Here is a 13,538-nt window from a genome sequence, read left to right as displayed (position 1 = left end):
AAGTTCACACTGCTTTCCAACAAGGGATTTTCTTCTAAAACACATTGTTGGGGCACAGTTACAAGTCATCAGCATTGAAACCAACTTGAGCTAGGAGTGCTTAGTATCGACACTAGGTCCAAAATCACTCCAGTTCCCAGTAATGATTAAATCTATATTAAAGATGTGAATGAAGGGGCCAAGAGCATAACAACCAAATTGGCTGATGATACAGGGGTAGGTAAGAAAGGAAGTTGTGAAGAGGATGCAAACACTCTGCAAGGGGATATAAATAGGTTAAGTGAGTGGGCAACAATTTGGCAGATAGAGTACAAAGGGATCTGGGTGCCCTTGTACACAAATCACAAAATGTTAGCATGCAAGTACAACAAGTAGTTAGGAAGACAAATGAATGTTGCAAGGAAGGTGAAATATAAATGTAGGGAAATCTTGCTACAACTGGACAGGACATTGGTGAAATCAAACCTACAGTACAGTGTACAGTTTTGGTCTTATTTGAGGAATATACTTGCATTGGAAGCAGTTGAGAGAAGGTTAACTTGGCTGATTCCTGGGATGAAGGGATTGTCTTATGTGGAAAGTTTGAGCAGATTAGGCCTATACTCATTGGAGTTTAGAAGAATGAGATGTGATCTTATTGAAACATAAAAGAATCTGAGGGAGCTTGACAGGGTAGATGCTGAGAGGATATTTCTTCTCATGTTGGTGGTGGCGGGCAGGGGGGGTGTGGCGATCTAGAACTAAGGGCCGCAGTTTAATAAAAGAGTCTCCTATTTAAGACAGAGGGGAGGAATTTCTTCTCTCAGAGGGTCATTATGTCTTTGGAATTCTCTTCCCCGAAGAGCACTAGAGGCTGGGTCTTGAATATATTCAAGGCCTAGTTAAACAGAGTTTTTATCTACAAGGGAAACAAGGATTTATGGAGGACAGGTAGGAAGGTGGAGCTAAGGCCACAATCCGATCACCCATGATCTTATTCAATGATGGAACAGGCTTGATGGGTTGAATGGCTTCCATTTCTTGTGACCTTGTATCCCTCACCCTGAGAAATTGGACACCAATATCTGAGTCTTACCAAATGAAATCTGTTGTTTGAACACGGCTTCGCATGACTACATCAAGGTGGATTCCTAGATCAGGACTTCCCAAATGGTGGGTCGCACCCCTAGTAGGGTGGCAAGGTGAGTTTTTGGGGTCACAAGCTCTGATGTTGCATGGAGCTCAGGTTGAGTGCTAACAGCTGTGAGGCCCCTTTAAATCCTCACTTTTTCTAATGGTGGGTGTGGCCTAACAGACAGATCTTTGAAGTCTGATTCCTGCTGCAAAAAGGTCTTGAAAAGCTAGGTGTTTATACCCTGTAATTAAAACAATTCCCACCACGCAACCTCACTGTCCTACGTATTCCAGCAGAAATTTCAATCAAAGCCAGAACTTTATTGCATAAATAACATTGATTTATTATCTGAAAAGGAAGAATGTGCAGGGCTACAGGGAAAGGCAGGGGAGTAGCATTAGGTGAATTGCTCTTTCAGAGAGCAACTTGACAAGACAAGCTAAGTAGCCTCCTTCTATGCTTTTGCGTCTTCAGACTCTGCCACAAACTCCTGCTCTGCTCCACAGATTCCAGCCACCCCCACCCCAGACACTACCACAAGCTGAATTAGGCAGACTGTCCATGACCTGTGTCTGGTTCAACCCGAAGCTAAGCTTCTAAGTGCATCATAATGACAACTTATTTATATCTTTGTAACTTTATCCACCTTTGCCCTTCCTATTGAAATTTTTGTCACCTTCAATTTCCTCCATTCCAATACTCTGCTGGATGGCCTATGATCCCTATACTTTAGTTCAGGCTTGCCCAGCACGTGGGAGCAAGTTGTTTCTTTTGTTCATACCTCAACATTTTATTGAAGTTCATGTTTAATGTTGCGCCAAACTTTGAAATTTGCTCATCAGCCCCTTAAGTGAAAAAAAAACTTAAATGTGGCCCCCCCATGCGAAAAGGTTGGATAAGGCTGCTTTAGTTCATCCAAAACAGTGCTGGATGTATCGTATCCCACATCAAGTCCCAGTGGCCCATTGTCCCTCGCCCTGTTGACCTACATTGGCACGCACCTACATTTGTTGCCTCAAAGGCTTAAATTTAACATTTTTAGCCTTTTGCTTTAAACATCTCTAACCTTAAAACCTTCCATGAACTCTGTGCTCGTCTGACTCTGGTTATTTTTACATTCATATTTCCTTCACCACACCATTGGCAGCCACCCAGGCTGAACACTCTGCAATTCCAACCTCCATTAAGACCAACTTTAAGATCCACCTCTTCAACCAGGCTTTTGGTCTCCTCTCCAACTATTTCCTTCCTTAGATCAGCATTCATTCTGTTTTGATTTTGCCCCTGTGAAGCATGGTGCTGTAATGAAGAAACTAGGTCTTCCTTCAACTATTCTGAAAAACAACTGTTGGAATACACAATGCAGAGTAAAGTGACTGAGATTTACAAAACAAGTTTCTATGTAAGTAATTCATTCGAATCCAACATGTACAATATCACAAATTTCTATTCATGAATATACAAAGCACAATGCAAGCAAAATGTTATTGGATATGCATTAAAACAATAATAAAATCGACTTCTATAACAAAAGAATGCGTATGATGACCGCTGTCATGTTGACTGATCAGATTAGTTCTATATACAGCTTTTGAACAGCTTCCATGGGACTACAGGGTGAACGGGGTCATACACATGCGAGTCAACTGGCCATTCTACGTTCTGTAAGTGTTGCCTCAGGCTGGTTTATTTATGAATTATCTGAACTACTCTGGGTTAAAGGTGAATGCAATCAAACTTCAGAATGAAGCACAAATACTCAGAGCTAATATTCTTCACAACCCCTCTCTCAATGAGTATAGTATCCTTTACACAACCTCAAATTATTTTATCTACAATTCCAGTCATCTCACCAAACCACCCAATCATTACAGGAATGTGAAAATGCCATTCTTTTCATATCCACACCCATAATCCCTCACAAAGTAGAGCTGTAAATGCAATCTATTTGGAAAAATAATTGCTCTCTTTTGGAGGTAGCTTCATACTAGATACTAGCTCCAACGTGATCTCTAACAATCTTCTTCACATTAGTCTGACATTAACCTTCACAGACATTATTTCATAGAACTGCCTTTGGCTTGCAAAGCAATTCACCAAACTTTTAACTCATTAGAACTGTGCCAAAGGTTTTCCAAAGCTCAATGATATACTTAGCCAATCAGCTTTATAAGTCCTCTTCTGGGATTAGAGTTTAATGGACACCTTTTCAAATTGCAGGATTTGCTTACCTATGCTTCCAACGTGGGGATCTTGATCTTGATCGAACCATTGTGCCAGGCAATTAGCAAACTTCTCAGCTGTGGCAAATATACATATATATATGCACATCAGAACTTCAACGTTATACTTCACCTGGAACACTTCAGAATCCTGACACAAAGATTAGCAGTATGATGGTAGCACTAAAAAAAATTATTTAATGTACAACAGTCAGAACTTTTAGTTCCTTTTATCTCTGCATCTGGAGACCATTATTTTAACCTTTTTGCACAAGTTGAGGTCATAATTATGCAACAGGAGTGGTGGGAATATACATTTCAAATATAAAATTGGTCAGAAATATGTTGTTCACCAAATCAAGCAAGCTACATAAATCTTTGCCAGATAGGCCTGAACTGATTCCAATTGTTAATATTAACAAGGACCGTTATAGCTCCACTGTTACAATCAGTGTATGTAACTAGTTGATATACGGCATTTTAAATGAAAATAAATATGTGAAGTGTCACTCACACATTCACATTTGCTCAATCAATTTTATAAGCCTTATGAAACATACGTCAACTTGGCTCACTTAATGATGCTCTCTCTCTGTACAGGATTACGACTGGAGCCACACAGCAGCAGCGGTTGTGCTTCACAGTCAGCTGATATTTCAGTGCGGTGGTGGGGGCATGCTGTACTGTCATTCAAATCAGATGGTTCATTGGACACCAAAAATCCTACAGCATCACTGATAAAAAGAGTAGGGCACTCTGCTAATGTGCAGGCCAACATTTCTCCTCGATTAACAATGGATTAAATCGTATTGCGAATATCTGGTTCATGTTAACATTTGAGATAATGTTTAGTTCTGGGAAGATTATTGTTGCGAAGGTAAGGTAATTAAAATACCAGGCTTCAGTGATAGCCAGAACACCTAAAAAAATGACAGTTCGGGAGGTTACCCATATTTGTTTAATCGAGTCATAATCGAGGTGTCAAACAGCAGGAGAAAATGTAACTAAGTGAAAATTAGCTTAAAGCTCAGTTCGATAGCAGACTGCGTCATCATGGAGATGCATGCAACTTAGGAAGGGTCTCTGATTTCAATTTATCTGGGTGTTTGCTGGGAGAGGTTCTTAGCTGCAGTTTGAACCTCTTGCATTTGGCTAGCTTCTCTCAGTGAGCTGCAAAGTATATGAGAGTTAGACAGGCCAGCACCAGAAGCAGAGTAAAACACAAACTTCATCACTGACTGCGTGGAAGAACAGTGAGATTTCATCTCAGTTTGATTTCTGTGAGGGAACAGAAGCTGGAAGATTGCCTAGTTTGAAGTTAGTGGGAGAATCTACAGTGGGCTTCACAGTGTCTTATCAAGTAACCAGCAGATTAGCTTGGAGGTATTGGAAAAGTTACCAGAACAAGGAACAGAGGCTGCCATGATCAAGAGAGGGTAAATGAAAATTTTATCTTTGAGTATAGCTGTAGCTAAGGAGAATTCTGCAGAGGACTGTGACATGCTTATTGGTGGTCCTTACAGCAGTAAATAACTTGAAGATTGATGAGTCTTATAAGAGAATTCATGGGGGAAGTAGGAAGTAAACCGGACTGTATAACATATATTGTTAAGTGAATGGTGCTTGTTTTGTTTAATTCTTTTATAGGGAGTCCTCGTTAAGTTGTGGTTGTGTTCCTGAAAATCGCAACCTTAAGTGAAACAACTTTACGCAAAATCATGGGTTTCCATAGGGATCAACACTAAAGCCAGAGTTAGGTTCCTTTAGGCATTTCTCACCTGGAAAATCCAATGTACAAGTTGACATGCTGTACCATACATGTGCAGCACTGTGCACTCCTAGCTGAAATAACTTGCAAAATAAATCACTAAATATAATATATATCGTATAGCTAGGTACTTTAGGACCTTTCTCAGCAGAAAAAAAACTTTAAAACATACGTTGAAATGCAGTACATTCCTAAATGCCTACATGAATAAATAAAATAGCCTTTAAAATAAAAACAAATATAAAAATATAAAAGAAACACAATACAAATGGAAGTACTGCAAATAAATGTTAAAAATTATACTTACCTATTGTAGTTTTAGATTGACTAGGCTCCATCCAGTGGCAGAGGTTGGTCAGTGCAGGCAGCAGCTGAAGTACCAGGACTACCTGCACCGACCAACTTCTGCCACTAAACAGCGCACAGGACTTCAGTGCAAATTCAGAATAGAAGCCAAGAGCCAGAAGAGCAGCAGCAGTTGAAGCGGTGGTGGCAACGGACACTGGGGGCTTTAAAGCTAAGAACAAAGAGTGGGAACAGGAGCCGGGAGAAGGAGGACTGAGGGAGGGGGCAGGAACAGGGCCGGATGCCAAAGCGGAGCAGGAGGAGCAGCTGAATGCCCCTGTGGTAGCAAGATTCTGGGGCTTTAAAAGTAAGAATGGAGGGTAGGAAGGGGAGCTGGGAGTAGAGTGAGAAGTTGAATCTTCAGGACTGAGTGTGACAGTGGAAGCACTGGGTCATGTGAGCCAACAGGCTATAGAACAGAAAATCTATAGCAAATGACATTAAAGCAAAGCTCACAACATTAAACAGATATATTGACACCATATTAAAGATGTTAAAGCAACACAACATTAAGTGAGTCAACGTTGAGCGAGGATTTACTGCACAATAACATTTTTGTTAATAAAAGTGAAATCTTGTGGTGTAATTCTATACGTATTCAAACTGCTTTTTAAATGTAAACGGTCCCTAACTTTGTCACAGGTTGTTGCTATTTATAACACTGCATTTCAAAAAGCAATTCACCCCACGTATCAACGCCAGCTACTAATGTGTCAACAGCACTACTATATAAATGCAAATCTAGTGATCTCTGTGCAGGAAAAATCTGAAGAGAAAAATAATTTTAAATTTGGAACCATTCTAAATTGTGAAACCACTAAATTGTAGGAGGGGGGGTGCCGGCGGAGAGAGAGGGGGCGCCTGGAGAGGTACAGTTCCACACACACTGACTCTCACAGGGGTACAGTTCCACACACACTGACTCTCATGGGGTATAGTTCCACTCCCAAGTCTCACTGGGGTACAGCTCCACACAATGACTCTCATTGGGATATGTCATAGAGGTCTGCAGCACAGAAAAAGGCCCTTAGGGTCAGCGAGTCTGCGCCAGTCAAACAAGTACCTAACTACTCTAATCCCATTTTCCAGCACAAGGCCCATAGCCTTGTATGCCATGGCATCGCAAGTGCACATCCAAATACTTCTTAAGTGTTATGAGGGTTTCTGCCTCTACCACCCTTTTAGGTTCCTGATTCCCACCACCCTCTGGGTGAAAAAATTCTACCTCACATCCCCTCTAAACCTCCTGCCCCTTACCTTAAATCTCTGCCCCCTGGTTATCGATCCCTTCGCCAAGGGGAAACGTTCCTTAGATAGGGTAGACAGTATGCCCCTCATAACTTTATACACCTCAATCATGTTCCCCCTGAATCTCCTCTGCTCTGGGGAAAATAACCCAGTCTATCCAATCCCTCGTCATAACTAAAACTCTCCAGCCCAGGCAACATCCTGGTAAATCTCCTCTGCACTCTCTCTAGTACAATCACATCCTTCCTAAATTGCGGATTCCAGAACTGCACGCAATACACTAGCTGTGGCCTAACCAGCGTTTTATACAGTTCCAGCATAACTTCCTTGCCCTTATATTCTATGCCTTGGCTAATAAAGGCATACGCCTTCTTAATCACCTTATCTACCTGACCTGCTACCTTAAGGGACCAGTGGACATGCACACCAAGGACCCTCTGATCCTCGGTACTACCCAAGATCCTACTATTCATTGTGTATTCCCATGCCTTGTTTGTCCTGCCCAAGTGCAATGCCCCACACTTAAATGGATTAATTTCCATTTGCCACTGATCAGCCCAGATGAGAAGCTGGGGCTTTTTGGCGGGGGAGGGGAGAGAGACACTGGTCCCTCTGGGGGAGTGGGAGGAAGAGAGGGTGGGAGTGGGAGGAAGAGGAAGAGAGGGTGGGAGTGGGAGGAAGAGGAAGAGAGGGGGGGTGGGTGGGAGTGGGAGGAAGAGGGGGGGTGGGTGGGAGTGGGAGGAAGAGGGGGGGTGGGTGGGAGTGGGAGGAAGGGGGGGGTGGGTGGGAGTGGGAGGAAGAGGAAGGGGGGGGTGGGGTGGGAGTGGGATGAAGAGGAAGAGGGGAGGGGGTGGGGTGGGAGAGGGAGGAAGAGGAAGAGGGGGGGGTGGGTGGGAGTGGGAGGAAGAGGGGGGGGTGGGTGGGAGTGGGAGGAAGAGGGGGGGGTGGGTGGGAGTGGGAGGAAGAGGGGGGGGTGGGTGGGAGTGGGAGGAAGAGGGGGGGGGTGGGTGGGAGTGGGAGGAAGAGGGGGGGTGGGTGGGAGTGGGAGGAAGAGGAAGAGGGGGGGTGGGTGGGAGTGGGAGGAAGAGGAAGAGGGGGGGTGGGTGGGAGTGGGAGGAAGAGGAAGAGGGGGGGGTGGGTGGGAGTGGGAGGAAGAGGGGGGGGTGGGTGGGAGTGGGAGGAAGAGGGGGGGTGGGTGGGAGTGGGAGGAAGAGGGGGGGTGGGTGGGAGTGGGAGGAAGAGGGGGGGTGGGTGGGAGTGGGAGGAAGAGGGGGGGTGGGTGGGGGTGGGAGGAAGAGGGGAGGTGTAGGTGGGGGTGGGAGGAAGAGAGGGGGGGTGGGTGGGGGTGGGAGGAAGAGAGGGGGGTGGGTGGGGGTGGGAGGAAGAGAGGGGGGGTGGGTGGGGGTGGGAGGAAGAGAGGGGGGGTGGGTGGGGGTGGGAGGAAGAGAGGGGGGGTGGGTGGGGGTGGGAGGAAGAGAGGGGGGGTGGGTGGGGGTGGGAGGAAGAGAGGGGGGGTGGGTGGGGGTGGGAGGAAGAGAGGGGGGGTGGGTGGGGGTGGGAGGAAGAGAGGGGGGGTGGGTGGGGGTGGGAGGAAGAGAGGGGGGGTGGGTGGGGGTGGGAGGAAGAGAGGGGGGGTGGGTGGGGGTGGGAGGAAGAGAGGGGGGGTGGGTGGGGGTGGGAGGAAGAGAGGGGGGGTGGGTGGGGGTGGGAGGAAGAGAGGGGGGGTGGGTGGGGGTGGGAGGAAGAGAGGGGGGGTGGGTGGGGGTGGGAGGAAGAGAGGGGGGGTGGGTGGGGGTGGGAGGAAGAGAGGGGGGGTGGGTGGGGGTGGGAGGAAGAGAGGGGGGGTGGGTGGGGGTGGGAGGAAGAGAGGGGGGGTGGGTGGGGGTGGGAGGAAGAGAGGGGGGGTGAGTGGGGGTGGGAGGAAGAGAGGGGGGGTGAGTGGGGGTGGGAGGAAGAGAGGGGGTGTGGGTGGGGGTGGGAGGAAGAGAGGGGGGGGTGGGTGGAAGAGAGGGGGGGTGGGTGGGGGTGGGAGGAAGAGAGGGGGGGTGGGTGGAAGAGAGGGGGGGTGGGTGGAAGAGAGGGGGGGTGGGTGGAAGAGAGGGGGGGTGGGTGGGGGTGGGAGGAAGAGAGGGGGGTGGGAGGAAGAGAGGGGGGTGGGAGGAAGGGGGGGGTGGGAGGAAGGGGGGGTGGGAGGAAGGGGGGGGGTGGGAGGAAAAGGGGGGGGTGGGAGGAAGAGGGGAGGTGGGAGGAAGAGGGGAGGTGGGAGGAAGAGGGGAGGTGGGAGGAAGAGGGGAGGTGGGAGGAAGAGGGGAGGTGGGAGGAAGAGGGGGGGTGGGAGGAAGAGGGGAGGTGGGAGGAAGAGGGGGGGTGGGAGGAAGAGGAAGAGGAAGAGGGGGGGTGGGTGGGAGTGGGAGGAAGAGGAAGAGGGGGGGTGGGTGGGAGTGGGAGGAAGAGGGGGGGTGGGTGGGAGTGGGTGGGAGCGGGAGGAAGAGGGGGGGTGGGTGGGAGTGGGAGGAAGAGAAGGGGTGGGTGGGAGTGGGAGGAAGAGAAGGGGTGGGTGGGAGTGGGAGGAAGAGGGGGGGTGGGTGGGAGTGGGAGGAAGAGGGGGGGTGGGTGGGAGTGGGAGGAAGAGGGGGGGTGGGTGGGAGTGGGAGGAAGAGGGGTGTGGGTGGGGGTGGGAGGAAGAGAGGAGGTGTAGGTGGGGGTGGGAGGAAGAGAGGGGGGGTGGGTGGGGGTGGGAGGAAGAGAGGGGGGTGGGTGGGGGTGGGAGGAAGAGAGGGGGGGTGGGTGGGGGTGGGAGGAAGAGAGGGGGGTGGGTGGGGGTGGGAGGAAGAGAGGGGGGGTGGGTGGGGGTGGGAGGAAGAGAGGGGGGTGGGTGGGGGTGGGAGGAAGAGAGGGGGGTGGGTGGGGGTGGGAGGAAGAGAGGGGGGGTGGGTGGGGGTGGGAGGAAGAGAGGGGGGGTGGGTGAGGTTGGGAGGAAGAGAGGGGGGGTGGGTGAGGTTGGGAGGAAGAGAGGGGGGGTGGGTGAGGGTGGGAGGAAGAGAGGGGGGGTGGGTGAGGGTGGGAGGAAGAGAGGGGGGGTGAGTGGGGGTGGGAGGAAGAGAGGGGGTGGGAGGAAGAGAGGGGGTGTGAGTGGGGGTGGGAGGAAGAGAGGGGGTGTGAGTGGGGGTGGGAGGAAGAGGGGGGGGGTGAGTGGGGGTGGGAGGAAGAGAGGGGGGGTGAGTGGGGGTGGGAGGAAGAGAGGGGGGGTGAGTGGGGGTGGGAGGAAGAGAGGGGGGGTGAGTGGGGGTGGGAGGAAGAGAGGGGGGGTGGGTGGGGGTGGGAGGAAGAGAGGGGGGGTGGGTGGGGGTGGGAGGAAGAGAGGGGGGGTGGGTGGAAGAGAGGGGGGGTGGGTGGGGGTGGGAGGAAGAGAGGGGGGGTGGGTGGGGGTGGGAGGAAGAGAGGGGGGGTGGGTGGGGGTGGGAGGAAGAGAGGGGGGGTGGGTGGGGGTGGGAGGAAGAGAGGGGGGGTGGGAGGAAGAGAGGGGGGGTGGGTGGGGGTGGGAGGAAGAGAGGGGGGGTGGGTGGGGGTGGGAGGAAGAGAGGGGGGGTGGGTGGGGGTGGGAGGAAGAGGGGGGAAGAGGAAGAGGGGGGGTGGGTGGGAGTGGGAGGAAGAGGAAGAGGGGGGGTGGGTGGGAGTGGGAGGAAGAGGAAGAGGGGGGGTGGGTGGGAGTGGGAGGAAGAGGAAGAGGGGGGTGGGTGGGGGTGGGAGGAAGAGGGGGGTGGGTGGGGGTGGGAGGAAGAGGGGGGTGGGTGGGGGTGGGAGGAAGAGGGGGGTGGGTGGGGGTGGGAGGAAGAGGGGGGTGGGTGGGGGTGGGAGGAAGAGGGGGGTGGGAGGAAGAGAGGAGGTGTAGGTGGGGGTGGGAGGAAGAGGGGGGGGGTGGGAGGAAGAGGGGGGGGGGGTGGGAGGAAGAGAGGGGGGGGTGGGAGGAAGAGGGGGGGGGTGGGAGGAAGAGGGGGGGGGGTGGGAGGAAGAGGGGGGGGGGGGTGGGAGGAAGAGAGGGGGGGGGTGGGAGGAAGAGAGGGGGGGGGTGGGAGGAAGAGAGGGGGGGGGTGGGAGGAAGAGAGGGGGGGGGTGGGAGGAAGAGAGGGGGGGGTGGGAGGAAGAGAGGGGGGGGTGGGAGGAAGAGAGGGGGGGTGGGAGGAAGAGAGGGGGGGTGGGAGGAAGAGAGGGGGGGTGGGTGGGGGTGGGAGGAAGAGAGGGGGGTGGGAGTGGGAGGAAGAGGTGGGGTGGGTGGGAGTGGGAGGAAGAAAGTGGGGGTGGGTGGGAGGAAGAGGGGGGGGGTGGGTGGGAGGAAGAGGGGGGGGTGGGTGGGAAGAAGAGAGGGGGGGTGGGTGGGGGTGGGAGGCAGAGAGGGGGGGTGGGAGGAAGAGAGGGGGGGTGGGAGGAAGAGAGGGGGGGTGGGAGGAAGAGGGGGGTGGGGGGTGGGGGGAAGGGGGGGTGGGTGGGGGGGCAAGGGGGGGGCGGAAGTCAGGGGGGGCGGAAGGGGGAGGTCGGGGGGGGCGGAAGTCAGGGGGGGCGGAAGGGGGAGGTCGGGGGGGCGGAAGGGGGAGGTCTGGGGGGGGGGGAAGGGGGAGGTCTGGGGGGGGGGGAAGGGGGAGGTCTGGGGGGGGGGGAAGGGGGAGGTCTGGGGGGGGGAAGGGGGAGGTCTGGGGGGGGGAAGGGGGAGGTCTGGGGGGGGGAAGGGGGAGGTCTGGGGGGGGGGAAGGGGGAGGTCTGGGGGGGGGGAAGGGGGAGGTCTGGGGGGGGGAAGGGGGAGGTCTGGGGGGGGGGGGGGGGGCGGAAGGGGGAGGTCTGGGGGGGGGGGGGAGGTCTGGGGGGGGGGGCGGAAGGGGGAGGTCTGGGGGGGGGGAGTTCTGGGGGGGGTGCGGAAGGGGGAGGTCTGGGGGGGGGAGTTCTGGGGGGGGGGCGCGGAAGGGGGAGGTCTGGGGGGGGCGGAAGGGGGAGGTCTGGGGGGGGCGGGGGGGGCGGGGGGGGCGGAAGGGGGAGGTCGGGGGGGGCGGAAGGGGGAGGTCGGGGGGGGGGGGCGGAAGGGGGAGGTCGGGGGGGGGCGGAAGGGGGAGGTCGGGGGGGGGCGGAAGGGGGAGGTCGGGGGGGGCGGAAGGGGGAGGTCTGGGGGGGGGGGAAGGGGGAGGTCTGGGGGGGGGGGAAGGGGGAGGTCTGGGGGGGGGAAGGGGGAGGTCTGGGGGGGGGAAGGGGGAGGTCTGGGGGGGGGAAGGGGGAGGTCTGGGGGGGGGAAGGGGGAGGTCTGGGGGGGGGGAAGGGGGAGGTCTGGGGGGGGGGAAGGGGGAGGTCTGGGGGGGGGAAGGGGGAGGTCTGGGGGGGGGGGGCGGAAGGGGGAGGTCTGGGGGGGGGGGGGAGGTCTGGGGGGGGGGGGCGGAAGGGGGAGGTCTGGGGGGGGGGAGTTCTGGGGGGGGTGCGGAAGGGGGAGGTCTGGGGGGGGGGAGTTCTGGGGGGGGGCGCGGAAGGGGGAGGTCTGGGGGGGGCGGAAGGGGGAGGTCTGGGGGGGGCGGGGGGGGCGGAAGGGGGAGGTCGGGGGGGGCGGAAGGGGGAGGTCGGGGGGGGGGGGCGGAAGGGGGAGGTCGGGGGGGGGGGCGGAAGGGGGAGGTCGGGGGGGGGCGGAAGGGGGAGGTCGGGGGGGGGGCGGAAGGGGGAGGTCGGGGGGGGGCGGAAGGGGGAGGTCGGGGGGGGGCGGAAGGGGGAGGTCGGGGGGGGGCGGAAGGGGGGAGTGGGTGGGAGGAGGGGTTGGGGGAGTGGGTGGATGGGGAGGGGGTGGAAGGGGAGGGGGTGGGGGGAAGGGAAAGAGGGGAGTAGGGCAGTGGGTGGAAGAGGAGGGGGTGGGGGCAGTGGGTGGAAGAGGAGGGGGTGGGGGCAGTGGGTGGAAGAGGGGCCAAGATGGTGGGAGCAGGGAAAGGGGGCGGGGCAGGTTCGCGGAGGCGCACTGCGATGGGCTGCTCGAGCGATCGCGTCGCGCAGGCGCAGTCGCCAAACGGGCAAACCGTACACCTTTGCTGCGAGCCGGATTTAACGGTTTTAAGCGATTTGAATTGAGGAATGGGCCTCCACTCGCCGCGAGTGTAAATTTTTGAATTCATTCGATTGTAACCGAGAAAACTGAACCTTACCGAGTGTTGTGAGGGGCCGTGTGATTCACAGCAGCTCCGGAAACTCTCTCACTTAGGAAAAACACCTTTTCCGAGAATACTTTGCTCTCCTCTTGGGCCTTGGCCGATCAGATTCTTACCCTCGGCGCCTCGTCGGCTCCTCAGGATCTGCGGCCCGAACAAAGCGCTGACCCCTGACCTTCCTCCTCCGACAGCTTCCGCTCTGTCGTCACTGCCCCCGACCATGCGCATGCGCCCTCTGCCGGCTGCCAGGGTTCGGAGTGCCCAGCGGGCGCAGGCGCACGGTCAAAAACAGAAAGTGCTGGAAAAACGTAGCGGGTCTGACAGCATTTGTGGAGAGAAAGAGACAGAGATAACATTTAGAGTCTGTATGACTCTTCTTCAGAACTAAGAATTAAATATGGTGAAATATAAGCTGTTTTTAAGGGGGGGTGGGACAGCTGGAGCTGGAGCTGGATAGAGGGCCAGTGATAGGTGGAGGCAAAGGAGAGATTGCCAAAGATGTCATAGACAGAAAGTCAAAGGGGTATTGATGGTGGTGGAACTGGCTAAAGGATGTGTTAATGGTGACATTAAGAGTAGAAAGCAGGATGAGCAAGCGACAGATGGCCCTAGTGAGGGAAGGGGGTCGGTGTGGGAGAAAAGACAAAATAGGCTAAAAGGTGGGGATAAAACAA

At 54.8% G+C, this 13,538-nt stretch overlaps 1 protein-coding gene across 2 annotated transcripts in view; it reads right to left on the bottom strand.

Annotated features, from left to right (window-relative positions):
- LOC121290371 (BCLAF1 and THRAP3 family member 3-like) overlaps nt 1–13,060 on the bottom strand; it is a 44,653-nt gene extending 31,593 nt beyond the window's left edge. Inside the window, exons 1-2 of one of the 2 annotated variants that reach the window (XM_041210759.1) lie at nt 12,862–13,060; nt 3,346–3,414 (exon numbers count right to left, since the gene is read on the bottom strand). In XM_041210759.1, coding sequence (XP_041066693.1) covers nt 3,346–3,386 — 41 coding nt within the window. In that variant the 5' untranslated portion in view covers nt 3,387–3,414; nt 12,862–13,060. Of the gene's footprint in view, nt 1–2,180; nt 2,460–3,345; nt 3,415–12,861 lie in introns of those variants that run through there. The other variant, XM_041210758.1, reaches the window with a different exon arrangement.
- Between the last annotated feature and the right edge of the window lie 478 nt (nt 13,061–13,538).

Source organism: Carcharodon carcharias, chromosome 18 (genome assembly GCF_017639515.1).
Source record: "Carcharodon carcharias isolate sCarCar2 chromosome 18, sCarCar2.pri, whole genome shotgun sequence".
Lineage (NCBI taxonomy): Eukaryota > Metazoa > Chordata > Chondrichthyes > Lamniformes > Lamnidae > Carcharodon > Carcharodon carcharias.
The sequence above is the reverse complement of the archived record's forward strand: the minus strand, read 5'-3'. Positions and strand labels throughout refer to the sequence as shown.